The 26,161-nt window shown below is 38.6% G+C and overlaps 4 protein-coding genes across 8 annotated transcripts in view; all 4 read left to right on the top strand.

Moving 5' to 3' along the window:
- The first annotated feature begins 40 nt into the window (after positions 1–40).
- On the top strand, positions 41–14,242 carry ccdc24 (coiled-coil domain containing 24). The gene is made up of 9 exons (XM_020591557.1): positions 41–286; positions 900–1,061; positions 4,280–4,467; positions 8,165–8,281; positions 8,419–8,523; positions 9,602–9,656; positions 12,619–12,682; positions 13,086–13,203; positions 13,474–14,242. Exons 1-9 carry the CDS (start codon positions 116–118, stop codon positions 14,240–14,242), a joined length of 1,749 nt encoding a protein of 582 aa, XP_020447213.1. The 5' UTR covers positions 41–115.
- Positions 14,243–14,737: 495 nt separating this feature from the next.
- Positions 14,738–17,314, top strand: LOC109955452 (protein THEM6). 3 transcript variants are annotated; one of them, XM_020591621.1, is made up of 4 exons: positions 14,738–14,925; positions 15,337–15,712; positions 16,309–16,816; positions 16,908–17,314. In XM_020591621.1, exons 2-4 carry the CDS (start codon positions 15,543–15,545, stop codon positions 17,013–17,015), a joined length of 786 nt encoding a protein of 261 aa, XP_020447277.1. In that variant the 5' UTR covers positions 14,738–14,925; positions 15,337–15,542; the 3' UTR covers positions 17,016–17,314. The 3 variants fall into 3 exon arrangements, with proteins under 3 accessions (XP_020447277.1, XP_020447279.1, XP_020447278.1); XM_020591623.1 differs by lacking the exon at positions 15,337–15,712 and having other exon boundaries at positions 14,738–14,922; positions 16,307–16,816; XM_020591622.1 differs by lacking the exon at positions 15,337–15,712.
- Positions 17,315–17,403: 89 nt separating this feature from the next.
- Positions 17,404–22,227, top strand: LOC109955453 (protein THEM6-like). Of its 2 annotated transcripts, none has more exons than XM_020591625.1 (3): positions 17,404–17,852; positions 20,145–20,649; positions 20,980–22,227. In XM_020591625.1, exons 2-3 carry the CDS (start codon positions 20,149–20,151, stop codon positions 21,085–21,087), a joined length of 609 nt encoding a protein of 202 aa, XP_020447281.1. In that variant the 5' UTR covers positions 17,404–17,852; positions 20,145–20,148; the 3' UTR covers positions 21,088–22,227. The 2 variants fall into 2 exon arrangements, with proteins under 2 accessions (XP_020447281.1, XP_020447280.1); XM_020591624.1 differs by having other exon boundaries at positions 17,404–17,865.
- Positions 22,228–22,529: 302 nt separating this feature from the next.
- The window catches only part of ftr67 (finTRIM family, member 67), a 6,606-nt gene continuing 2,974 nt past the window's right edge, over positions 22,530–26,161 (top strand). The window contains exons 1-3 of one of the 2 annotated variants that reach the window (XM_020591324.1): positions 22,530–22,998; positions 23,088–23,745; positions 25,264–25,359. In XM_020591324.1, the coding sequence (XP_020446980.1) occupies positions 22,928–22,998; positions 23,088–23,745; positions 25,264–25,359 (825 nt within the window). In that variant the 5' untranslated portion in view covers positions 22,530–22,927. The remainder of the gene's footprint in view (positions 22,999–23,087; positions 23,746–25,263; positions 25,360–26,161) is intronic. The other variant, XM_020591323.1, reaches the window with a different exon arrangement.

Below are 26,161 nucleotides of genomic sequence, written 5' to 3'. Positions count from 1 at the left end.
ACTTTGAGCACACCTGTGCTCATAGTCGGTCAAACAATCACGGTAGTGATATGTATTCACCTTAATTTACTACATGTAATATTTGAATAAAACAAACGGAGGGAGTGGTATAAAAATGTTTATATTAAATTCAATTAAAATACTGAATATTTTCTTTCCAATAGGCCATTTAGATTTCCCAAAACCTACTGTTGACAGTTCGGCAGATCTCGCGATATCTCCGCTTAGCAACTGCAATGTTTGGCCCGGATACCACAGCTTTGCTAGGTTCAAGAAGCCAATTAAGGTGAGTGTTTCTTTCTCTTTAGCGACACAGTAAACACAATTTAATAAGCTTTGTTTTGTTTTACACAAACAATGTTATCGTTTAATACTCTATGTCAACACTGTTTTTGTTAAGCAGCTTATGATGATGCTTATTTCTCTTTTAACTAGCATGACTCACAACAGGCAGATATTGTGGACAACGTTTATGAGTTAGCAGGACAAAGTGGTAGCATTTCAGGTTTTATTCCAACAAGCAGCCTCAGTCCACTGTACTGCACAGTATACTAGTGTTGAAGTTGTGAAATACTCCATTGCAAGTAAATTCTGCTGTCAGAAGTGCACTTAGTCAAAAGTACAGTACATAAATGTTATAAGCAACTTACTTGTTTCACAAGCAAGTACTCTATATAGAGCTGATTATTTATATGGTACTGGGTAGTTTAATTTATAGTATGATCTAAGATGTCAATTAAATGTGGTAGGGGAAAAATACAGTATTTGCTTCTAATATATAATGAAGTGATGTAAAATGTCGATACTTAAGTATTTCAAAACTGTACTTAAGTGCAGTATTTCAGTAAAAGGACCAAGCTGTATTTTACCACTTAATTTGACTTGCTTGCCATTTGTAGATTGCCGTTCATATGCAGTCTCCCAGTGGAAACCAGCTCTGGTTCCCAGGTCCATCCCTGTGGAGCCTGATCACTGAACATGTGCCGGGGTCAGAACTGCCAAAGATCCGTGCAGCACTGGGCCACTCCCTGGTTGACATGTACACAGAGGTGCACACTGAGGTGAGAGGGTTTTATGACTGCAGTATTTCTGATTTCTTGTGTCAGAACTTAACTATATACTTGTCTTTCCAGCATCACATGTTTTTGCACCTATAATGTTTTATTCCTTCAAAGAATTCAGATACTGGTTCTGTTTATAGTGGGATTCTACAAAAATACCACAGCATCTACATTTCCCTTTAGCAGGGTGAATTAAACAATTGCTCTGCTAAACATTCCTGGCCAAACAATTTAAGAGCTGTGTGTGTTGTGTAAGAAGGTTAGAGGGGCTGCATACATTCACTTATTACAAGCCCTAGACTCACTAATAAAAGTGAAATGTGAGATAACTGGCACTATGTCACAGTGAAGTCCAAATATGAGCCAGACAGATATCAATATTTACTCAGAGAGCACTCTGCTCTGGTGAAATGATCTCGCTCCAGACAGACTTGTAGGGTCGATGAGGACAATACCCAGCCCAGGTAGAATGACACATACCTCACTAAATAGGTCAATTCAAGTCAAGACTAAGGTGTAAAATTGAAATTTAAGAGACATGCCTTTTGAAAGAAAGGCAACTGAAGTAAAAAAAAAAACTTGAATAGGTCATGCTGAACTGAAATGTTGCCTATACCGACTGTGTCAAATGGAGCTGTACTGCAACTAAAGTTAATTTTCATTGTAAATTAATTGTAGTTGTTGTTTTCTCTCTCTATGAATTTTGTCTTAAAAATGTCAAATTCCAAAAGCCCTAAATCATGTGATTGAATGTCTTGTTTTGTCCACAGCTGAAAATTTCAAATATATTGTATTCATAGTAATATAAAACAGGGAAAATCCATACACTTTTTAACAGAAATCAGCAAATATTTATTGTCTTTGAATAAAAAAAAAAATGGCCTAAAATATTAAGCAATGATCAAAATACTATAGCTCAGATGTATTTTGTCGGTTGATTGATTGATTGATCAGCTCTAAACAAAATTCCAAACATCTCTTTTCCTTCTGTGTTTGTTCAGAATTGAAATCTCACCATCTGTAGACGTTATTTGATCTCTGCCTGCATTGCACCAATAGGCCAGTCTTATTTTGCAGACAAAAACCTGCACAGAGCTTGTGCATGCCAGTGTGGGTCTGCACACAAAAAAATGGTTTAAAGCACACTTCAAAAAAAAGCATTAAAGCAAAAATCAAATCAAAGCGTTGCAGAGTAATTTAACTGATATACCGGAATACTCCCCAGCGTACAGACACACATACTGTATACAAAGAGAGAAAGGCCCGGTAAGCTTAGTGAGTCAGAGGGTCGGTATAATAGGGTTAAAGAGGCTAATCCTCAACTGTTGATAAGACTGTTAGCAATGCATATTCTAGGACTTGAATTGTGTGTAAAGTTAGAAGGAGAAACTGTATATGTGCATTTGTCCATGTGCATACCTCCATGTCTTTCGTCTTGATTTTTTTCCTCATATAATGAATTATATCCTCAGTGAGCCACTGTAAAATGTAATAATAGATCTCAGTATCGCCATTTCTCCTTCCATCAGGGTCTCCATTGTCTATGGCGGTCAGATCAGAGGAAATATTAGCCTCTCTTTTCAAGTCTCTCTACCAGGCCAGTGTCTCTGTACCTCCCTCCAAATGGTTCACTCTCCACTGAATAAAAATGAGCCCTTTAAGTTAAATGTGTTCTAAAACCCATTGTAAATAATTCAGTATAACTCCTAGTAGCGTTTTTTTAACTGACAGGTTTCATCAGCACTCCCTTTAAAATAGCTCCTTGATGAGATCAGCAGTCTCACAGCAGATGGGGTGGGGGGGGGGATCCAGGAGCAACTCATTAGCTAGTGAGCTATGAATCTGTAACATAAACACCTCAGCACCCAAAGACAGACAGAGGAAGCCAGTGTGAATGAAAAGTGCTGTGAGTGTATGTGTGTGTGTGTGTGCAGTGTACTATGTGAGTGGACACTTGCAAAGACCTGAAACTATGTGTTTAGTATCCTCCAGTGTTTCTTTGAAGTGAAATCTGACTGCAACATGGCAGAAATGACTGGCAGGCAACAGGTGTGGGGGTGTTAATGATATCCAGACTCATGTATGTGCATATGCATTCTTTTTCACATCTTCTTTATGTTAACCCACAGAGATTTTTTTCAACCTTTCTTTTGGCCATTACCTTATGGCAACATCATGGTTATTGTACAGCACTTCAGAAAAGAAGCTAGAGAGTATGGTTCTGGGCACTCAGCCGTTCTTCGGCTCAGAACACAGGAAGTCACAAAGACAGCATTTTTTATGCTTTTCTTTGTTTCTTCACTTGTGGGATTACAGATTTACAGATTTTCACAAAAATATGTTAGATGAAAGATAGTTTCACCCACATTTGATGTGCCTGTGCATCCAACAGTTGTATTGCTTCATCTTCCAAGAATAAAATGTTAACTGTTCATAGCAGTTGACAGTAAACAAGGTATTACTGTATATATTATTAAGGACAGCCCTGAAAATCTTTTCACTAGCAGTATTGTTGCTTAAGTAACTGAAAAACCAAAACAGTATTTCTACTTCCAGTGGGTGGTATTCTAAGAGAATGTACTTTATACTTGTAAATTGTGCACTTGCATTAAGTAATTAAATTATGCTTCAAAGTGAAGTGTCAGTTTGGTTACTACAGCTCTTGAAAATGCTTCATACTTCTAACAATCTAAACAGTATAGTGTTGAATCAAGTATGAATCAGATTATGTGCCAGGGAAGTTGAGAATTGACTAAGCAATCCTGCACCTACAGTACCTGCTCTAGTGAGTGTGCTCTGGTGTTCTCGCAGTTAAATTGCTTTTTCACAGATTATTTTGGAGTCATTGAGACATGAAAGCAATAAACTAATCCTCCACTACCCTCCACGAGGCATAAAAAGTCCTGACATCATCCTCCATGAAGGCAGCTGTCAGTGGAGTCACTGGATGACGTATGCTTGGATCACTGCTGGCAACATATTGCTGTTGATGCTGCTTTAATCGAGTAGTTCATAAAATCATTTTTCACTTTGAAAATGTTTTCATCTATATACCGTCACTTGGTGCTGTCCCCTGAACTGTCAACTGTGAAAATGCCTCCTAGACTATGTATACTATATATATAACACCTGCATTCATTTTTGTACTAATGATAGAAACAAATCTCTCAAATCCATAAAAAACACCTTGAAAAAGTGTTTATGTGATAATTTTGCAGGTAGAGATGTGGCACAAGATGTGGCAGGAGAGCCAGGGAGGTGGAAACCATTGCAGCAGATCAGGGACCCCACTCCCACGTCAGCAAGCCCCCTTCCTAGCTGACCCGCCTGCTGTCAAAGAGCTGGTGAGGGCTGAGGTCAAGATGTTACTACAGACTCTGATGGAGAGAGACAGTAGGGAAGGGAGGTATGTGTAGGATCTCACACACCTAAATCCCCTCTACTGGACAGTGTGAATTATAGAAAGCTTGTGTGTTTTGTTTTTGTTTGGCCAAAAGCATAGTAGTTTTAATTCATTCCTACTTGTAAAACAGTACTTCTAATGTGAGTGATAGTAACAGGATATGGCACACAACTTACTGAACAGTAGTACGATTGATGTACATAAAAAAAAAAAAATGTTTTTTTGTTGTTAACTGTCATTTGGGAATGTATGAATGCACTGAAATAACATCAGTTAAGTAAAATATTATTCACAAATGCTAAATATTTTCAGAAAAAAATAAGATTGAAGTTGAAGAAGAAGACAGAAGACCAACCATAATTCATTTTGACTAAAACCACAGTTCTACACCACAGTGGCGGCAACACTTATGTATTCTCTGTGCAACTTTATGAGAATAATGATAGGTTAAATAATGAAAGGTTAAACTTTTTCTAACTAAAATATTGGGGAACGTATAGAAACACTGCAGTCTGTTTTTGATTACTGACAAAAGATTTTGTTTTGATTGGTGGCCATCTTAGAATTACACCAAACAGCTTTACATTACGGTGTATGCTCCCAGCTTTTACACTTGGTGCATGTTACACTCTCTTGATAACTTTATATTGCCACGCACAACTTTTCAGTCAACCCTCAGCATCAGATGAAGATAGCAGAAATTGGACCAAATTTGGATTCAACCAATTCCTCAGGAATCTTACCTCTTCAACATTCTGTTCAAATATGATTAGGCAGTTGATTTCCAGATGTACCAAACCATTAGAGTCAGGATTTACTGAATTTATTTATCTAATATTCAATAAATGCAATTAATCTCTTGATGTAATTGGTTAGCTTGACTTTTTTCTATAAAGAGATTTTTTCAGCGCTCTAAACCAGGCACAACACCTCTCTTTGGCTTTTTCACAAGGCAAGAGATGGGATGGACAAGTGGGTTGAAAGACCCTGCTCTCACACACTCAGCATCAGTTCTCCCCGAACAAAGACTGCTATAAAATACTGTATTGTGTTCCCAAGTCAGTTACAAATGGGATGGGAAAGTAGTGGAACAAAGATTTTTGACATAAGGATGTTGTAAACTGATTTGGGAACAGTGGAACAACAGAACAGTTATATGAGGGAGACATCTACACTAGCCTCACCAAATGCAAAGAACCAAAGTCACTACACTGATTAAAATATATGTTTTCACCTGAAATGAGTAGCTCAGTACTCATCTATAACTTGTAAAGTGGCCTTTATTCAGTTATTTGTCAATGAATAGTTGACAAAGAGACAACACTAAAGACTGGTACTCTGTTTTTGTATTTATGGAGCACAGTCATCAGGGAGTTTTAAGCTCCTCAAGCAACAGTAATAAAACTTTAAAATTGTTGTTTGGCTTTTAATTTCTACAGCTAATATTTCAATTCAACTCAGAGATGAACTTGTAGCAATTGCAATTTACTGATGTATAAAATATCAAGAATATCATAAAACTGTTCACGGGATAATATTGGCCCTTCCTTACATACTCTTACATTACATTTTAACAGCCTTAATTATGTATCAAAATGTGTATACGTGAGTGTGTGAGAGCCTCTGTGTATATGAGCTATTGTCTATCCCAGCAACCAGCCCACTGCTGCCAAGAATGTTGCCCAGTGTCACCGCTGGCTTTTCTGAACCTTTTTAGGAGAAGCACAGCATAAGATGGATTGTTCATTGCTGGTGTAACAAAACATTTATTGCCTGTCAATTTGTCACTTTCTTGTTTATTGTGATTTTCTTCTTTTTTCAGTTTATATTGTGTTGTTAAACAAAAGGCTGCAGGCTTTGGAGTCTTTTTTTTGCCTGCTCTTATTTTATGCATGTGATTATCTCCAGTTCTCTCTTTGTATCTACTGGCCTAATACATTTGTGACATGTTGACATATTTGCTATAATCTACATACACATTTGCCAAAGTTACTAGTTTGCATTTATTCATTCCTCATTTGATTTTCTATCTACGAAGGGTCTACGGGCTGCACAGCAATACTTTGTGCTAAATGCTGCTAATAATGCCATGTAAACCAACATCTGTGATGCTAATATGCTCACAGTGACAGTGCTAATATGCTGTTGTTTAGCAGATACAGTACTTGCCATGTTCACCATCTTAAACATTTGCTAATTGGCACTAAACAAAGTGTGGCTGTGGCTAATAGGAACGAGATTCACAGACAGATCCTAGAATGCACTAGGATATATCAGTGATGTTTCTTGCGACCTGATGTTTCTGGTCTTTCAGCATTTAACAGTCTTAATCAGGTGACTCAGTCAGGGATGACTGAGACCCTTACATGCTTGCACATCAGAAGCCACTCTTATAAAGTGCCTTGGCTCAGACGTAAATGGATTACAAACTCCCATTCATAGGGAGAAATGTAGCCCATTGTTACTGACTGCATAGGAATAGTGCCAAAAGTATCGGTGCCATACAGACTGTGCCATCGCCTTTTCTCTTTGAAGTTGGCTTCAGTATACTCACTGACCTTAACGCATGGTACCGTGTGGGTGTTTCAGGCCTCTGATTGTTCAGTGAGGCTGAGCCCCAAGAGTATATCAGCTTAATGGCTTTCAGTACTAAAACCAAACACACAACCCGTAATAGCACTTCCATGTAATAATGCTCCTCACTTCTCTATTTATCCAATTTAATATGCATTGTTAGCATGGAGATTGAGAGAGTACTTCCAAAGCATCAGGACAGGGTAGCAGTAGTTTTCACCCACATGCCAGATATTTCCTGTGGTATGTGAACCATTTGAATGAGGGTGGGTGGGTGTGTACCTTGTAAAAGTCAAATGATTTATCTTATTGGCCTCCTCCTGTGTGGTTCTGGTCTCTGCCATCCATCCACATGCACACATTTTCCGCCATGAAAAGACTATAAAATTAAGCAGGACTGACCAGGGTGTCACCCCTCTTACAGCTGCCTACGCCAATAGATGGCTTCTGTTTCAGAAAATGTATGTTTTTGCTGTCTTTCCTGAGATCCACTTAAAAAAAAGAAAACATAATAAGAAGATAGGCCATTTTAAATGCTTAAAGAGGGCCTTGCTCGGGGTGCCTCAGTAGCCAAATGATTACATTATGGCACACCATATACGCAGCACAGTGCGTGCATGATGTCAGTGGTTTGAGTCTGGCTGTGGGTCTGTGTTACAGGTCCACTCCCCTTTCCTGTCTGCCTCTCATTGACCAACTTACACTGTAAGAATAATAAAGTAAACATATGTGCCTGAAAAAATAGCTAACAGGGCCTAGCTCTGTCTCCCTGATGACCGTAACGTTTGTTTCTCTCCAAGCATTAACACACTAACAGAGCATCCTGCATAAAGTGAGAATGACTGTTCAGTAATTGAATTCAAAATACTTTAAAGGGTGACAGACATGCTGGTATTAAGACTGAAAATATATTAAATATAACAGTAAAACAATTACAGACCACTGTACAATTTAACAATGGATTTAAAACATTTGAATCAAAAGCCAAGCTAAATATGTCAGTTTTAAATTTGTGTTTAAAGATAATAACACTAGCTATGCACATTCTTCCAGCACTGCATGAATGTGACCACTGAACGAGCTACAGATACAGTAAACTGACCTGTGTAATCTTTTTGTACTGTAGAGATAGTAAAGAGCTCCTGTTCTGGTACAAACCTGAGACTGTAAACTATGCCCTCGGTCACCTTGATAGCTGTTACAGTAACTGTCCTCTCCCTGAAGTTACTGCTAATAGAAGCAGGTGAGTAACACAGGAAACAGAAACAGGTAAAAACAGAACTTGAATATTTTACTGCAGTTGCCTTTCATAATGCATAAAATCTTTTTTAATCTTCTTTGTCTCCTCTTTTCTTACTTCTTTCCTCTCTTCCCCTTCAGACCGAGCTCTCAGTGTTCAGTCCAGTCCAGCGCTGAAGAAGAGATTGAAGCAGTGAGAGAGAAGCTGAATGTCACTGACATTGACCGTGTAGCAGACCACCTCAAGTAAGTTGTGCATAGCAGTGGTTCCCGACAGGCTTGTGAGCCCTTAAAACAAACCGATGCCTGCTTGCAGCCCCACATCACCTGTTAAGTGACATGAGAAAATGTGGAAACAATGTGATAATGTGAAGACAGTTATTCACCTGAACCTGCATCTGCCCTTGAGTTTCAGCTCAGCGTTTAACTGTTCACCCCCCTTTACTGTTGTGGTTCATTGTTGTTGCTCCCTTAGTCTTGTTTTCCTCTGTTAAACACAAAAAAAATTTCTAAGATCCTAATGTACCCTACCTGCTCAATACCAAACAGCAGCCAAAGAACCAGATATTGCCCTTGTGAGTTGGTAAAGAGTAAAAATAGAGCTAAGAGAGAGTGAATATTGTACTTTCATATAGGGTCAACCCATGACACACTGTAAAATCACACAAACTTGTCCTACTGCTGCAACACTTAAAGAACACATCTTTTTCTTTATGGTATAGATTACTTTGTTATAAATGACATAATCCACATGTGCTCTGTGAGTGAGTTCCTTGAAGCCCTCCCATTTTCCCCATATGTCCTCTTTATTTCCCCTTAGCTCTCCTCTGTGCCTTCAGTGGCTGCCCAGCCTCTTTCACACTCCACCTCTCCTTCTTTCTTCTATCCCTCGCTTTGAGGCCCACAGGGCAATTCAGTTTCTGGGGCTACGTTGGAAGAGCCCAACTGTCTTTCTTTCTTTCTCTTACTCTTTGACATTTCCTGACTCAACCAGAACAAAAGAGCCCATTGTGAGAAAATGGATCCCAGGCCAGACCAGGGAGGACAGAAGATTCTTTTTCATTTGAAAGGAGTGAATAAAGTTCATGGTGGTTGTGTAACCAGAGAAGGATGAAATATGAGGGGAGAGAGAGATGGATTTGGATTATATAGCGTATGTTTATCATAGATGTAACCACTGCACAAATCTGCTGTCTAACAAATAACGTTTGTTTATACTCATAAACATAAATTTAGGCTATTAAATATGAAATATGTGGATGCATTTTACTCAGTTTAACAAAAGAAACCACAGCCATTATTTTCTCTCAATCTGTCTGTCTAGGTCTATTCTAATGGAGGAATGTAAAGGGTTGAATACACTGTTACAGCATTTAAAGGTAAGAAGAACAGGATGTAAAACAGCCAAATACCATATTAATGTTTAATCTTCGTTTTTCTGCTGCCAGTGCAATAGTGATCCAAATCCTAAAAATTATTTATGAGAAACCAGGCCAAATCCAAAGCACTGATTGAAAGGGCTCCTGATAATAGATTGTTATAATTACGTCAGACTCTCCACACACCTTATAAGCATCATGGTGTTTTGCTTGCAAGTCCAGATTTCCTGTGTATTTGACTGCGTGTACAATATGCTTTTCTTCCGGGTATAATTTTAGATACTTAACCTCTAAAAACATTATGTTTTCACTTCATGTTTCTTAAATACTCCCCCTTGCACAACACCAAATACTGTATATTGTATATCTGCTTGTAAAATCATAATTTCTTCAAAAGGTACTATTCTCAATGCCTTGTACATATTTCAGTAAACTTTAGTAGACATATTTGGTTCCTGGGAAATTTAACTGCTCAAGTGTAAAATTATTTCAACAAAATTTATTAAATGAGTTCTAGTTGTTTGATGCAATTGGTCCCGCTTTGGATTCCCTAAGGTGGACCTGGTAACTTTCGGAAGGCTCAGGAAGCCTGCTAGGACTCGGTATAAGCTTGTTTTTCCATCTGTCTGGCCAAGAGCTGTGCTGAGTAAGATCCATCTCCTTACAATCACTCAAATTGCTTACTACATACATACTGAGACATTTAGACACACACAGAGATAAAGAAGCAGACATGCATGCCTATAATCTGGGTACACTGTCATGCTTGTCTGGTACTCTGAGTTAGCTTGGGACAGGACCAGACTTTTCTGCAGACCAGATGTGGGAGCTCCCTGTCTGTGTTTGTGTATGTGTGAGAAAAAAAAAAGAACTGTCAGGAGACTTTCGAAGTCTGTGCATGTCAGATGCTTGCTGCATAAGTGCTTACTTATTCAGAAGTTTCAATAAAAGATAGTAAAAGTGACATGAGGATTCCAGTGAAAGACAAGCCAAGCGGCCAGGTACTGTGTGTTAAAAATCATCAGGCATCTCGACTGTCAACAAAGTAAAACTGGGTTTAGGAGAGTGAAGAGGGGACATTATTAAGTTACGTTTTTGTGACCCAGAGTTGTCTTCTTCCAGCCTAAACCTAATATAATTTATAAGAGGTATTTATTTTAGAGGTTGTTTGTGTTAAATAGAAATGCAGCACTCAGTTTTTACACCTTTTTTCTACACTACCTACAAACCAAACGTTTCCCTCCATTTTGCCTGCCAAAAACAAGGCAAGTTATTGTGAGTTTAATTTTAAATTGTAAACAAAACTCTCTACAATCTTCTTTCAGTCAGTCACACATCTATTGCTTCATATTTCCAGTACATAAATGTGTTTGAAGGAGAAAAAGAATATGGATTTGGATCCAAATTGGAAGATTTTGCACATGAAAATGTTTGAGTAATTCCAACTCAACTCTTTTTTAAACCTTGAACATCTGTTTTGTGTATTTCAAGGCCTGTCATAGTTAGCTAGGTCTCACAGTGTTTTTTTAAAGTGGGTGTTGAGTGTAAAGTCAGACAGTTTGGAAAAAAATTGTGTCCCATTACCCACAAACCATGAAAAATAAGCAGATACCTTTTAATATCCTGGCCTCTAAAGTACAGGGTCTTGCTGCAGCTGTACTTATTAAGAGCTCTCATTTCTGCTTACTTATGTAATCTTCACAATCAGACCCCTCTATGGTTCCCTATCCTGGGATTTTATTTTGTTTGTTTTGCTTGCATCTTCATCACAGATACCTCTGCCATAATTTGGTGATGACTCATCTCTGCCAACAAGTGTTGTTTTATGGACTGCACTGTATGTTCTGTATAGTAATGTCATGCTGCAGGGCTTTCATTTGCCATTTTCACTTTAGACCTACTCTAGTAAGCTTACTGTGAATAGCCCGATATACTTCTGGCACTGTTTACATGATTATAAAAGACACTCCTTTTCAGTTGCTTTTATTAAAAATATCACCGATGATGATCCAGTCTATCCATGGATTTTGCTGTTAAAAGCTTCCCGTGTGCTCTAATAACCACTTCAGCTGTAGATGCTGTCTGCAGGGAGAGAAGGTGTCTTTTCCCCCAGGCAGTGACAATTTACTGTGCTTTGCCAGCAGAGGAACACTACAACATTCCTCATACTGTGATGTTTACTGTGGGTGAGGAATTTGTCTCTGCAGTCTATAGGAATGGTCTTTTGCTGGTCTAAACTGGCCAGAGGTGGACTAATATTTGTCAAATAGTAGCAGGAGTGGTGGTCCCTATTCTGTTTGTGGTTTTGCATCACTATGTACAAGAATATAGTAACAGTATAGTAACATACCTAACATATCAGAAAATCATTGCCATGGTTAAGGTTTCAAACCACACATGGAAAACAAAGCCTGTTTTTTTTATTTTGTCTTGATTTAGAGCTCTTTTGTATTTCAGTCACTTAGCTGTCAGAGACCGTTCTTATACTTTGTCTGCAGCTCTGAAAGACAACACTGCAAGGTTTGGATTTGAATCCCACTGGGAAAATAAACCAAAAATATATGTTTTAACTGTCAGTCTCTGTGCCTGTGTAGATTTGGTGGTGTGTGTATGTGTGTGCCTGTGGTTTTTCTAAATACGGACACACACAGAGTGCTCTGGATATAGATGATGCCAAATTATGATGGAACACTGCTGTTCAGCTGTTTAGTGGTCACACACACGCACGCACACACACACATTCCTTACTACTCTCTCCTTGTTATTTTAATCCCTTTTTGTTGTTCCTTTGCTATTTTCAAAAGCTTGTCTTTGAGCATGTTCAATGCCTTTACCCGCTGTATTTTCCCAGTGTGTCCTAATTGTGCCATAGTATTATGTTAAGCTGCACTAACATGTACACAAACTGCATGATTAGCATAAGCTCTCTTTACATCTCTTTTGTGATTTGTGTTTCTTGCAGCGAAATATTAAACAGAAGTACAAAAGTAAATGTGAATTTGATCAGTCAGAACCTAGCCTTGCAGGTGAGTCCATATACCAACATACTGGCATTTGTCGCCATCTAGTGGCATGTAATTATTAAACCTGTGTTGGGTCTTTTATCTTTTATGTCCAGTTTAGTCTTTAGCTACGTGATTATATTTGCAAATGAAATGGGATTGCTGATTGCACCTTTACACACATTCCATTAGCAGGTAGTCATTAAGACCCTTGGCCAAATCTACAGAATCTACACTGGGCTAAAGAAAAGTAATTTGAGTTAATTCTTAATACTTGAAAATGAGTGCTTGCTTTTTTCCTTATTCTTTAGGTAAATTTTAGACTTGGATGGAAATATCTGACTGTGTTTTAATTATACTTTAGACAGACATTTACTGTAGATTAAGTCTTTTCAGATTCTCACATCTGTTTTGTTTGCATATGTAGAGTTGAGCGAGCTAAGAGCAGCTATACAAATGGATTTAGAGCTCTACCCTTCTTCATTTTCTGCCTCACCCACACCCTCGTCCCCTCGCTCTGTGAAGAAATTGAAAAACAGGCTCAGGTTTGTCAGTTTTGTTGTTACTCACTTTATACAGTGAAAACTAAAACCATTTAAGTGACATGAAAATAATAAATACTGTAATATAATATTGTCCAGGAGATATAAAATCATAGTAGTAAAGTCATTTAAAAGGAAGTTTTAAAAGGTGTGTTTTTAGCTGATGTTTCACATTTGCTTGTGATCTGTCTTCTATTCCTTCCCAATGAATACATCCAGTACATTTTTACTGTACTCCTTTTTTGTTGTCTGTTCCTAATTCCTCTCCTCCAGACTGTCAGCAGGACAAAGGGCTTCTGATGAGACTCTGCGAGCTTTAACCACTGCATCAAACCTAAGACCACATCCACCTCTATGTCATTCTAACCCCAAGCCACCAGCTGGACCTCCTCTGACTAAGACCTCTGCATCAGTCAAACCAGTTAATACTTCCTCACTATCTAGCATTCACCATAGAAGCACAAGCAAAATACCTATCTGCACCAACATCACCACTCCTGTGCATGTGAACAGCCACTTCACCACTGACCAGATAATGATTAAAAGCAATCACCTCTGCAGTCTTTGTTCAGAGCACGACAGAGCCAGTCTCCACCGCAGGACCCCAAATTCGAGTCCTAGTTTTCAGATGGAACTTCAGAGAAACTCATCGATCCATGAAGCCCATCTGTCATCCCATTGCAGTATTCACAGTCTAAGCAAAGAGTGTGATTTGTCATTTCAGACAGAGAGAAAAAGCAGCCCTGTCTGGAAGTCAAGCAATATCGATATTACCCCCCCACCCATTCCTGCTCTGTGTGAGGCAGGCAGTTACAGCTGCAAAACTAGTGACCTAACAGTAAAAACAAAGGCACAAAATGGAAATCGGAAAAGTTCCTGTAGAGGTAGTTTTGTGTCAGTAACAGTGCAGACAGGTAATGACAGAAACAAAAGATCACATGGTGGCTTCACAAACCAGCCGAAAAGTGTCCAAGAGGGACAGATGGAGCTAGAGTTTACCAACTTTTACCAGCCTGTCCCTCCTGCAAGACTGACAACTTGAGATGATCCAGACAGTTTGGAAAAAATGCAGGTTTAACTAATAATTTTAATAAACTGCCCTTCATTCAGCTTTGCTAGTTTCAGGACCTTGCTGTCTTTTCAAACCCATATATTAAAGCACCTAGATAGAAATGTTTGACTGTTTCCTGTTATAGTGCCTATAAAGTATACTATGAAACTGCAGTTCTCAGTACCCATGAGTGTGCTATGTTTGAGCAGCTATGATGTGCTGAAAAATAAAAGCAACTTTTGTCTTGCATATTTTGATTTTTTTTTTTTAAACTAAACTAATGTAAGGACAAAATTGCAGGAGTTTATATATAGTTACTTTGGCAAATATCTGATGACGAAGGATGATTATTTAAAATATTTTATTAAAGGTTAATTTCGTTATTCCAAGTTTCTCGTTGATTGAATGCTGAACACACCTACACCCGTATGCTTTTATTTTGAAGATATGGCCTACACCCGTATGCTTTTATTTTGAAGACATGGCCGGATGTGTTGAAATCTAGTTTGCTCAGATTAAATGGAGTTCATGAACTTGAGTGTTTGACGACTCGGCAAATTTAGTTAGAAACAAGGAATCAGACAACAATTTATAGCCTTTTAAAAAGAAACTTCCCCCAGTTTGTTTACGTTTGTTTGTTGTTAGACTGAAAACTGCGGATACTACGTCAACAGGTAATGTTAACGTTAGTTTCACTTCAAACTTGCCAATGTTAGCGTTAATGCTCGCTTAACTGTTACATTTGAGATATTTGCATGTCAGTTTAAGACAAACTTGGTTAGCTTACTTTCATCTTTTATGAATTTCATTTTCGAGATTGCAACCAGTTTGGATACTGACAAGATTAAATGCAGTAACTTTTTGTCCATTCATTGCGCTGATTTCCACATCAAGAGTTTTAGTTAGGCTAACAGTGATGTTATGTAGCTAACATTAGCAGTAACCTCAGAGATAGCCTTAATAACAGCAGCTACTGCGGGTGAGATCGCTGGTGTCTACGTCACATGCCGTTGTTGTGTGTTTAAAATACCTGCCTTTCCTGCAAAACCTGCTAACACCCTAACGTTTTTTAAATCATTTCACAGGTATCCTGAAAAGTAAAAACACTACACTGAACCTCACTTTAAACTGTAACACTGAATCACAACATAAGCTGACTACGAGCTACTGCAAAATGAATCATCTTGGGAGATTAAAATAATTGCAAAATATATAGCTGAGATAATTGCTGAAGACACAGAGACATACGAAGAGAAATACAGGATAATCAAATCTGCAAAAAGTGCCTGACATGATAAGGATCTTTTCTGCAAACCAGTTAACCAAAGCTTCAGTTCATCTGGTGGTGGCACAAATACAAGCTAGGTTCCACCTCAAGTCTAGGGCTGAAAATCGGGCAGTCAGTGCGAATGCTCATGGACAGTGTGGAGGATCTGCTTCAAACAAGCACTGGTGCTTAAGGTGACATTTGTGAGTTCTGGAAGTACAAGCACATTATAAGGCTAAAACATGCAGTTGGGCACGGTAGCAATGCAGTGGTAGCTCATTTTAAGATTCTTACTTTGTCACTTTCTTGTATGAAATGTAGCAATATGATCAGTACAAGCTGTGAAATGGTTAATTAATAGTGATTTTTGTTTCTTTTAAAATGTATTTGTGTAAAAAATCGTTAAATAAAAGAGATTGCAACCAGTTTGGTTGGAAGTCACATACTTGTTTGGTGAAGAAGAGAATTACCTATGTAGAGATTCTGCTTGCAGCCAATGTTGCATGAAATTTTTTGTATAAGATGATGTTATGGGGTAGGACTGGATAAGTCTGACTTCTTCCTACTCCATTCAAGCATGTACTAGGTATAAGCAAACTGATTCTGGATTAGCATTGGTTGGATTTGTGTAATTATGTGTGTGTTGATGTCATTTGTTCTGCAAACAAATTTGCTTTTTGTTACATCTTACAGGCTATCATACATGTGCGTTAGCTTGGCTTCTTCAGTGACATCCCATCTACATGTCATAGTAACCCCACTGCTTCCTCTGTTTGTGTGTCTTCCTTAGAAAAATGTGGTGGGTGCTGTGGGTGCTTGCTGCCTTGCTTGCACTTTTTTGCAGTCTGGATGTGTGGTACTTCTTACGGGTGGTGGTGGTGATCGTCCGGGCCTGGTTGCAGCCTCCAGTCAAGGATGTGACAGCAGAACAGATCGTAACAGGCCGGGTCACCCCCCATGACATCGACATGTGCCACATGAACAATGCTCGTTACCTCCGGGAGTGTGACTTTGCCCGCTTCTCTCTCTTCACCCGTAATGGTGTGTTCAAGGCTTTGCGAGCCCTCAGAGCTTCAATGGTAGTGGGGGCCACCACCATCCGTTACCGAAGGGCTCTGTGCATCGGTGAGGGTTATGAGCTGCGGAGTCGGATTGTCACTTGGGATGACAAAGCCTTTTTCCTAGAGCAGAGATTTGTCTCAACAAAAGATGGTTTGGTGTGTGCCGTTATGTACTGCAAGCAGAGTGTTATACGGAGCAGCCCAGAGAAGATCATGCAGCACCTATGCAAGCGTAAGGTAAGAAATAGATGTTTATACATAAATGCAAATTCTACACTGGTAATAAATTCTTTGGTCATTCAAGGAGCCTCTGGTTTGCCCCTTGCAGGTGGAGAGCCCTGAGTTTCCAAAAGACCTTCAGCACTGGGTCAATTTTATCTCTGCCAGCAGCCTGGCCCTGAGGGCTGAGAGCGGAGTAGAGGAAAAGAACAAATAAGGCATTGCACGGACAGCTACTAAAATTGCACCCAAGCTATTAAAATTGGCTTTTCGTAAGCCAACTAATTTACCAACCTAGGATTTAAAGTCTTCAGAGAGAGACATTTGTCTTCTGTCCACAATTACTTGACTTGAACACACTTGTGTCCACACTTTAAAATACTAGCTTTACTTAGATCTCAATTTTTATTTGGTTCAAACGTTGCAAGAACTAGCAGACCACATTGTTTTGAGTGGCTGCAAACGGGGTTGAAGAATCTTTACTTGCACAGTAATAAAGTAATGTACTTAATTGTACAAAGGTCATGTTCTTGTTCCATGGCAGCAATAAAATGAATTCATTTTGAACTATTCATGCATTCTCCTGCCCACACAGCTACATGTATGCAAGACAATTGGGGGGCCACTGGACTGGAGTCAGATTCCTTGTGTTTTAAATTTGGCAATAAATATTCAAATTCTGAAAACATATTTGTATTTATGGGGAATATGCTGACAGATGTGATTATGAGTGGTGTATGAAGTATTCAATCAGATCCATTACTCAAGCAAAAGTACTAATACCACAGAGTAGAAATATTCCATTGCAAGTGAAGGTTCTCCTTTGAAAATGTAGTAAGTATGCTATTTTACTTGTACTTACGGTACGAGTAAATCTGCATTAAGGTAGTTATTTTCCACCTCTGTATTTTCTGTGGAGATCCTCATGTAACCTATGGCGACAGAGCAACCAATGAAATTACGTGGCGTCACGTACGCGGAAGTCATGTTCTTCAGTTGTACCGGTTTCTTCAAGTATCATCGCATCCCATGGTAGCACTATTCGGGACGTACAGTAAGTTTTACAGGTATAGAAAGATACTTCTGTCGTCTTTATGGTTATTACTTTAAATACAACATTGAGAAAAGTTAAGAATGGCGACTTTACGCGTCAGAGTATGGCCTCTATTCTGCTACGGCCGGTAGCTAGCAGCTACGCTAACCGATTTAGCTTTAAGAGCAGGCTCATTTGAATGGAGCTTTGTTAGCTTCCTAGTCCACTCAAGGTTAACGTGGGTGATTACAAGAATGTGCTGCCTCTGTATTTTAGCCACATTATTGACAGCGAGTAAGAAAACACTGACCTCTTGCTTTTCTGTACATTTGCATCGTCATTGATGAGGTCAAATATGCATGCATCTAGTTTAATAATGACTGTGGTCATGCATTTAGAAAACCATAACTGCTCATGTTAAGCAAGGCGAGGCAAAGTTTGTTTCTATAACGTTAGCATTGTTTAACAATAAGACAACACAAAATGCTATGCTTTACATAAGACATAAAAGGCATTACAACTATGGATGGATTACTGAACGGGCCTACGTATCTGGCACACTCCCGGGCGCCCAAAGTGTCAGAGGGACCTGAGTGTGTGCATTTGTTTGTGTGGTGCTTGTTCGTTTTATATTGAAAAGAGAAGACTAATAAGAGGATATATATTTCTCAATGTGAAATTTATTATGCATTAACGTATCAAAATTAGCATGTATACATGGATCTTCACTGTTTAGGATAAAACGGAAAAAGACTGTCCTCAACTTGTTGGTATACAATATTTGTATGAAAAGGTGCTACTATCTGATTGGTCCAAAATTGTTGGGGAGAAGCTGTGGTTTAGACTTAACTCTCCCGTTAATTGGTCCCCCATTCTTGTCCGATCTCGTCCCTGGCGCGACCTTGTCCTGAAACAGACACTTTGCACAGCCCACAACGCTTCTTAGTATCTTATCAAACCTCAGCTCCCCTGGCTTCAAGGGTCAGAGGGAATAATGGGCTCTTTTGGAAAAGTCAACAAATCTAATGAAAGCCTGTGGGATGATTAGACCTTGGAAAACCACTCAGTGCACCAGACTTTTTAATCATAAGAGAGCCTGCAATATAACACAAGTTTTCAGTGTCTCCTACAGAAACTTATTTTCTCTTTATTTTAGTGAACATATAATTGGGTGAAAAATAACTACATAAACATATCTGTGACATGTAAGTATGTAAACTTATGTGTGCTATAAAATAAAAGCATTCTTAAGTGCATAAAATAAAAATCACCCTAACATTTGTAGTGACACAACATGACCACATCGAGACGCAAAACTACATAGATATACAACATGACCATGAAGACGACTACAAGAGTCTTTTACTCTTCCAGTGTCTATGTCCAGGGTCCTACTGATTTTAATCAGTGCATGACAAGATATAAAAGAAACATGGCAGTATGAAACCCAACACACACACACACACAAATAGGATTTAAAATGAGCAAAATCAAATGGATGTCAGTAAGCTAAAATGTAACTGGACAAAATAAACAAGAATAAAAATTGTAGTGCATTGCAAGTTATTAATAAATTGCCTCAAATTTAATTTAAGGCAGTGACAAACAAGACATCTTTAGCCTAATTTCAAAGAACAGATTTGTAGTAGATCTGAACTTTTCTGGCAGTTCATTAGAAATATGTGGTGCATTACAACTGAATGGTACTTCTCTATGTTTAGTTTAGAATCGGGGAACAGTAATCAGACCTGCCCCAGGTGATGTGAGAGGTCTGGATGTTTTATAATGGATGAGCAGCTCAGAAATCTTATTTGGTCCTAAAGCATTCAGTACAGGAGGCTAGTGCAAACCTCTCAGAACTAGAGTGATGTGATCCACCTTCCTGGCCTTAGTGGGGACTCTAGCAGCAGCATTTTGAATCAGATGCAGTTGTCTGAATAACTTTTAAGAGAAACCTATAAAGCTTGTGGAGCTTCAAATAATTCCAAACAGCCTTGCAAATTAATTCTGTGTTGTAGACAGCTCAGCTAATTTAGCTAGTTAGGTAGGTGCTTAATTATTGAAGGGGCCCAATATTTGAGACACAGTCAAAAAGGTAGTAAAAGATTTTTTTGACACACATCGCTTACTTAAAATGTCACAGGTATAATTTTTTCTATCGATTTCAACTTCTTACTTTAGAAGATAGCAGCCAAGTTAATGTAAATCTATGGTGCTGCTCCTAATGTTTGGAACTGTTTGACATAGGCAGCTACAAGTGAGACTGTATATTTAAGAGCTGTTTTAACTATGAATTCTGTACTGATGTTCTAGAGAGATGTTGCTGCTGGCATTGGGAGCCCTCCTCCTGCTCTTCTGCAATCTGGATCTATGGTACTTCCTACGGGGGGTCCAGGTGTTTATCCAGGCATGGTTCCAACCCAGAATATGGGATATTCTAGCTGAGCAAAGTACTCATGGCATGGTACTTCCCCCTGACTTGGATTATATGGGCCACATGAACAACTCTCGATACCTGAGGGAATGCGACTTTGCTCGCTTCCACCTTTACATGCGAAATGGGCTGTTCATGGCGTCACACAAACTGGGGGCCAAAATGGTGGTAGGGGCCTCCACCATCCGGTACCGGCGCTCCTTGGCCTTCCGTGAGGCTTTTGAGATTCGGACCAAAATACTGGGATGGGATGAAAAGGCCTTTTACCTGGAGCAGCGCTTTGTGTCCAAGAAAGATGGCTTCGTATCTGCAATCATGCTCTGCAGGCAGAGTGTGGTACATTGCAGCCCAGAGAAGATTATCGACTTTGTCTGCAAAAAGAAGGTGAGGGATGTGGTAGGGAGGCAACTAACAATTATGCCCTTATAAATGAATCTGCTAATTTCCATCATTTTGTTTAATTTGTAAAATGTCAGAAAATACTGAAAAATGCCCATTATGACTTCTTAAAGCCTTATGTGATGATATCAGATTGTTGGTTTTCCCCGAACATTACTCAAAAATATAAAAATATTTAGCTGAAAATTGAATAAAACTGTTTTTTTTTTCTAATTGAAAAGTTGGAAAAAGAAAATATTTGGCACTCCTTTTTTTTTTTTTAAATGACTTAAGGAATAATCAGTTACACTGCTAACTCTGTATTTGTGTGTGCAGATCGAGTGCCCCGAGTTTCCTGATGACCTCAAACACTGGATCAGCTTCATTTCAGCCAGCAGCCAGGCCCTGAGAGCGGAGAGTGGACTGGAGGAGAAGAACAAGTGAATCCACACAGTAGCACCATGTATCATGAGTGTAGATGAATATCATTTGCATTGCACGCATATACAGTATACATCCATACACAGATCTACACCAACAGTTAAACCTTATAGAGATTTTTTGTTGACTTACTTGATTACATTTGTGTTTGGGGATCAATCATACCTGCTGTATTTTTGTATGATGTGAACCGAAGTACAGAACTTACAACAGTTGAATATGAAAACTTGAATTGTAATGTAATATAAGTTTTGAAATGCACTTTGCGTTGGGATCATAATGAAGGTTGTTCTCTCAGAAGAAAGTGTAACATAGCATTATCTTTGCAACTTAATCTGTAGCTGGCTGTGAATAGACTGGCTTAAGACATCTTCATTCTCATTTAGCAAATTCCTCTAACTTCAGATAAGCATGCACAGCAAAGGTTAATATTCCACTGACTTCAGTGCATGTGTAGAACTAACCAGAATATTTTTTGTGCCTGTATCTTTTGATTAGCTGTAGTATACAGTTATAATTTCAGGGTATTATAACCTTTTACAAAAATTGGACACAAGTTGTGATGAAATACTGTACATCCCAGACAATTAGTTTTAATCTTCAGCTTTTTGCACAAGGTAACACAAGTGAGTAAACAAAATGAATTTCTGTTAAAAATGTGAAAGGAAATAATTATTTTTGAGGAATCCTTTTATCGATATTGTTTTTTCACCAAAATGTATAATGCATTCAAAGGTGGGCTTCTTGGTTAGAAATTGCATGCTATTGTAGGAGGAAAATTGTATTTGATTTTAGAAGGAATTGCTTAAAACAGAGAGGTGCATTAGGCAATGCTAATACTGTATAAGGTTGCTGGTTACTTTTCAAAACCTGCAATGCACAATAAATACTAAATGTTTGGATGATGCTTAATATCTGGAACCTTCCCTTAAATGCATCAAAGCATTAGTTTGTGACCAAAGTAATGTATTGTTCTGTTTGAAGAGGAAACAAAATTTTAAGCTGTATGTCTAACCTGTTATTTACAATGTGTTGTTAATGCACTTATATTGAAGTGTATAATTATACCATGTATTATTTATTGTTTGTTAATTATTTCATGACATTTTAAAAATAAAAATGCACTGGAAACTATGTTTGGGTGTTTGGGCTTGCCTTAAATAATATTAACTACCAATGAGCTGTGCCTTATGGTCTTATATAAAAACGGTTGCAACAGTTATTTGATTAATTGGTTGAAAGAAAAATAATTGATAAATATTCTGTTTTCATTTATTTATTTAAGTCATTGCTGCCAACTGCTGTTAATTTTGACACTTAAATGTATTTAAAATGAACATTTTAGTCAAATTTCATTTTTATTTTAGTTAGTTGTAGTCTAGTTTTAGTCAAAAACTAAATACATATAAATATATATTCTCAACAATTTGCGTCTGGATGTTGGCTACAGCTGTCGCCATCTTTGTTGTGTACAGTTACCATAGTTACAAGTGGTGTTCTCGTCCATCGCGAGCTTTACGCCCCTGCGTTCTGCATAAGATGGATTTACTCACGTTTGGACTAAAATCCTGTTCCAAGTTAAATTGTAACATTAATAGATGTAGTATTTTACGATTGGTTTCCCACATTAGCAGTGTAACACGTCAAGCATTTAAACCTGCATCTGAGCAAGAGATATTTTAAATTGACTGGTGAAGAAACAGTTTTAGTTAGCCTGCAGTTTGCGGTTCCACATATGTTGCATGCCCATTCGTCCGTCTTTCACATTATCATTTAGTTGTAGAAAGTCAACAACATGTGAAATGTGTCTTTCGCTGATTTCTGCTCATTGAATATATATAAAATGGCATTTAAGTTGCAATATTTTGAGGTTTTGCGTTCTTTAAAATTTAAAGCCCCCTGCTTCCGTTTCCGGTAACGCCTCCTCACTTTCACTTCCTGTACGCAAACGCAGTAGTTGGCTGTCAGTTTTTGTTTACGCACATTTTCTACCTCCATTTCAGAGCTGTTTACCAACCGCCATCAAACACCAGAAGAAGACCCACCAGTTCAGCGTTTTTAACGATGGCTCACACCGAAGTGGTTTTAGACAAGGACCAGTTTAACTGCTCGATCTGTCTGGACGTGTTGAAGGATCCCGTGACCATCCCCTGTGGACACAGCTACTGCTCTAACTGTATCCAGAATTACTGGGACCAGGACGACTACCTGGGAATCTTCGCTTGCCCGCAGTGCAGACAGAACTTCAACCCGAGACCGGCGCTCGCCAAGAACACCATGCTGGCCGACGTAGTGGAGAAACTCAAAAACACTGGAATCCAAGAGGCCACGACGCCTGCAAATCAAAGTTTTGCTGAGGCCGACGATGTGGAGTGCGACGTCTGCACCGGGAGGAAAAACAAAGCTGTCAAATCATGTCTGGTGTGTCTGGTCTCGTACTGCGATATTCACGTCCAGCCTCACTACGAGTCTACTGCTTTCAAGAAGCACAAGCTGGTGTCGGCCTCCAAAAAACTCCAGGAGACAATTTGTCCCCGACATGACAGGCTGCTGGAAGTGTACTGCCGCACCGACAAGCACTGCATCTGCTACCTGTGTCTGGCAGATGAACACAAAGGGCATGACACCGTGCTGGCTGAGGCAGAAATACAACAGAAACAGGTAATCAAATCATCTGATTGGTTGAAGGTGATCGGCTACACCACTGTAACACATCTGTCTACTCAGATTGTTTATCTAAATCAAGTCCTGCTTCAAAATGTTGCTTAAGTAAAAGCACAACACTACTCACCAGGGACCAATAACGTCTTATGTTTATACTGTATTTTGTGTAATTATTCTTATTCTGAAAATTTAACTAGTAACAAAAGTTATAAAAAGGCACAGCAATTTATTTACAGTATACAGCAAATTTTCATTTGTTGAGACCTAGTAGTTTGGGATTTCTGTGGCAGACTGTGGATTCTCACTGATCTCATTATACTTTGGACCCCTTTCCTTCAATCTTCCCAAGACTAACCCTCTGAGTACTTTGTACCACAAATTCGAAACGCTATATACATGAAGCAGAGTAAAAAGTGCAGTATTTGCCTGTGAAACCTACTGAAAAGACAGAGTACAATGTGAAAGAGCAGAAAACGGAAGTGATTACAGATACCTCTAGACCTGTACTATCAAACTGCAAAAGGTTTGGTATGAAGCCAAACACTGCTTTGTTTCTTTTGGCATTCAAACACAAACATTTGCAGTCACTGTCTAATCACTTTACACATTATAAATGCATTAGTTAATTTTACATATTTATTAGTTCTTCAGATTTTAAGTTTTCTCACAAATAAATTGAACATTTTAAAACACGTTTGCAACAAAATTCTATATGGTCTTGCAGAACAACACACCACTGAATAAACTGTAAGGATTTTTTTTAAGAATGTACATTATGGCAGATGTAAGGTCAATCCTGTCTGACTGTTCCTGACTGAGTATGCCATGATCAATCAAGTAACGCTCTTACACATCACTTGATTGATCAGGAGTCACTTGATAAATGTGTGATAAATGTGTCTTAATGCTCATACAAAGATCTTTTTACCCTTAGCTAATTCTTAAGTGCAGTTCTTAGATGTTTATGGACCCCGGTCTATTGTGATCTGTATGGAGTAAAAGCAGTGAAAATGTCTTTTGCTTATGTTTGTACAAAATTACATTTCACAGACTTTCACTTTATTTAATCATGTATTTAAACAGGTAGTCTTATTTAGCTCATGGTGAGTTTTCCAGGAGGGACGTATGGACAAACAGTTATATATGACATTCAGAATACTAGTATATTGTAGAATAATGTTTTAAACTATTAACAAGACTTGATAGATTTTAATTGAAAAGAGTCTTGTAAAGTGTACAGCTGTAGAGTCAGTATCATTCTAGATCTGTGCTTATGGTCCAGATGTTCAAAAAATGTAAACTGACATTTTTCTTGTTTTTGAAACTAACCCAGTTTCACAACTATAAAATTGAGTTTTAAACTCTGCCTTGAGTCTCCATATTTATCTATTCCTGTGTTCAACCAAACTAGTGCATTACATTTCAGTCTAGATGTGGTCTAGTCATCTGATGCTACCATTATGATGCTCAAATTTCCGTGATGTCTAAGTGGCTTTTCCCAACATTTTTCCTCAGAGGCAGCTTGGTGACATGAAGCAGAGCTCTCAGCTGAAAACTCAGCAAAGAGAAAAGGAGGCCCAGGAGCTGAGACAAGCCATTTTCTCTCTGACTGTAAGTGCTAATCCCCACTTTGGTCTAATATATAAATGCAGCACATCAGAGTGCTTTCAGACTTCTGTAAACATTTTGTAATGCGCTGTGTTATCACCCTTAAAACAATATGTTCTCTTAGTCAAAAAAAAAAAAAAAGCACAGCAGCGGCTGCACTTCTTTTGAGTCCTAAAGAAGACAAACTACGCAGTAAAATGCTGGTGGCCTTCTACCACTCTGCTATAGAGAGCATGCTTAACATACTGCCTCACACTGTGGTACACTGGCTGCTCAGTAGGCAACAAAAAAAAGCATTGCAGAGGGTTTTCAGCACAGTGCAGAAAAACATCAGCTGCCCTCTTCCCTCACTCCAGGAATTTGGAACTTGTGAATACCCACTACCTCTCCAGAGCTAAATACATTGTTAGAGACTGTTCTAAGCCCTCACGGAGATGCTGCAGGTCAGTCGAAGCACGAACCAGCAGATTCATGAACAATTTCTTTCCTAAGGACATTGGCAATCGTAATCAACACACATAGTGACTCTAGACTTCGTATTTCATTTTATTATACATTTCATTATTATTGCAGTCTGCCTGCCCTTGTTTTATGATGGAATGTTGATACATGACATGGAAGGTGGTTGACTGCATGCATGTGTGGGTGTATTATTTATGCATATTTTTAAACACCGTTGCAATTTCATTGAATTCTAATACGACACTTGAAGGCATCTTATCTTATTTTCTTTTCTTATTTAGCTGCAGTCTCCTGTGACAGTTGAATTTCTAAGAATCTGTCAATAGACTTTCACTACTGTTCG

Source organism: Monopterus albus, unplaced genomic scaffold (assembly GCF_001952655.1).
Source record: "Monopterus albus unplaced genomic scaffold, M_albus_1.0 scaffold14.1, whole genome shotgun sequence".
Lineage (NCBI taxonomy): Eukaryota > Metazoa > Chordata > Actinopteri > Synbranchiformes > Synbranchidae > Monopterus > Monopterus albus.
This window is presented reverse-complemented; position numbering and strand designations above follow the sequence as displayed.

Excerpts from the sequence above, each read along its gene's own strand:
- LOC109955452 (XM_020591621.1), top strand. The coding sequence starts at position 15,543 with ATGATAAGGATCTTTTCTGCAAACCAGTTAACCAAAGCTTCAGTTCAT. Across the intron at positions 15,713-16,308 it reads AACAAGCACTGGTGCTTAAG|AAAAATGTGGTGGGTGCTGT; the intron begins GTGACATTTGTG and ends TGTCTTCCTTAG. Across the intron at positions 16,817-16,907 it reads AGCACCTATGCAAGCGTAAG|GTGGAGAGCCCTGAGTTTCC; the intron begins GTAAGAAATAGA and ends TGCCCCTTGCAG.
- LOC109955453 (XM_020591624.1), top strand. The coding sequence starts at position 17,828 with ATGGTAGCACTATTCGGGACGTACAGTAAGTTTTACAG. Across the intron at positions 17,866-20,144 it reads ACGTACAGTAAGTTTTACAG|AGAGATGTTGCTGCTGGCAT; the intron begins GTATAGAAAGAT and ends CTGATGTTCTAG. Across the intron at positions 20,650-20,979 it reads ACTTTGTCTGCAAAAAGAAG|ATCGAGTGCCCCGAGTTTCC; the intron begins GTGAGGGATGTG and ends TTGTGTGTGCAG.
- ccdc24 (XM_020591557.1), top strand. The coding sequence starts at position 116 with ATGTTTATATTAAATTCAATTAAAATACTGAATATTTTCTTTCCAATA. Across the intron at positions 8,282-8,418 it reads GTTACTGCTAATAGAAGCAG|ACCGAGCTCTCAGTGTTCAG; the intron begins GTGAGTAACACA and ends CTTCCCCTTCAG. Across the intron at positions 12,683-13,085 it reads GTCAGAACCTAGCCTTGCAG|AGTTGAGCGAGCTAAGAGCA; the intron begins GTGAGTCCATAT and ends TTGCATATGTAG.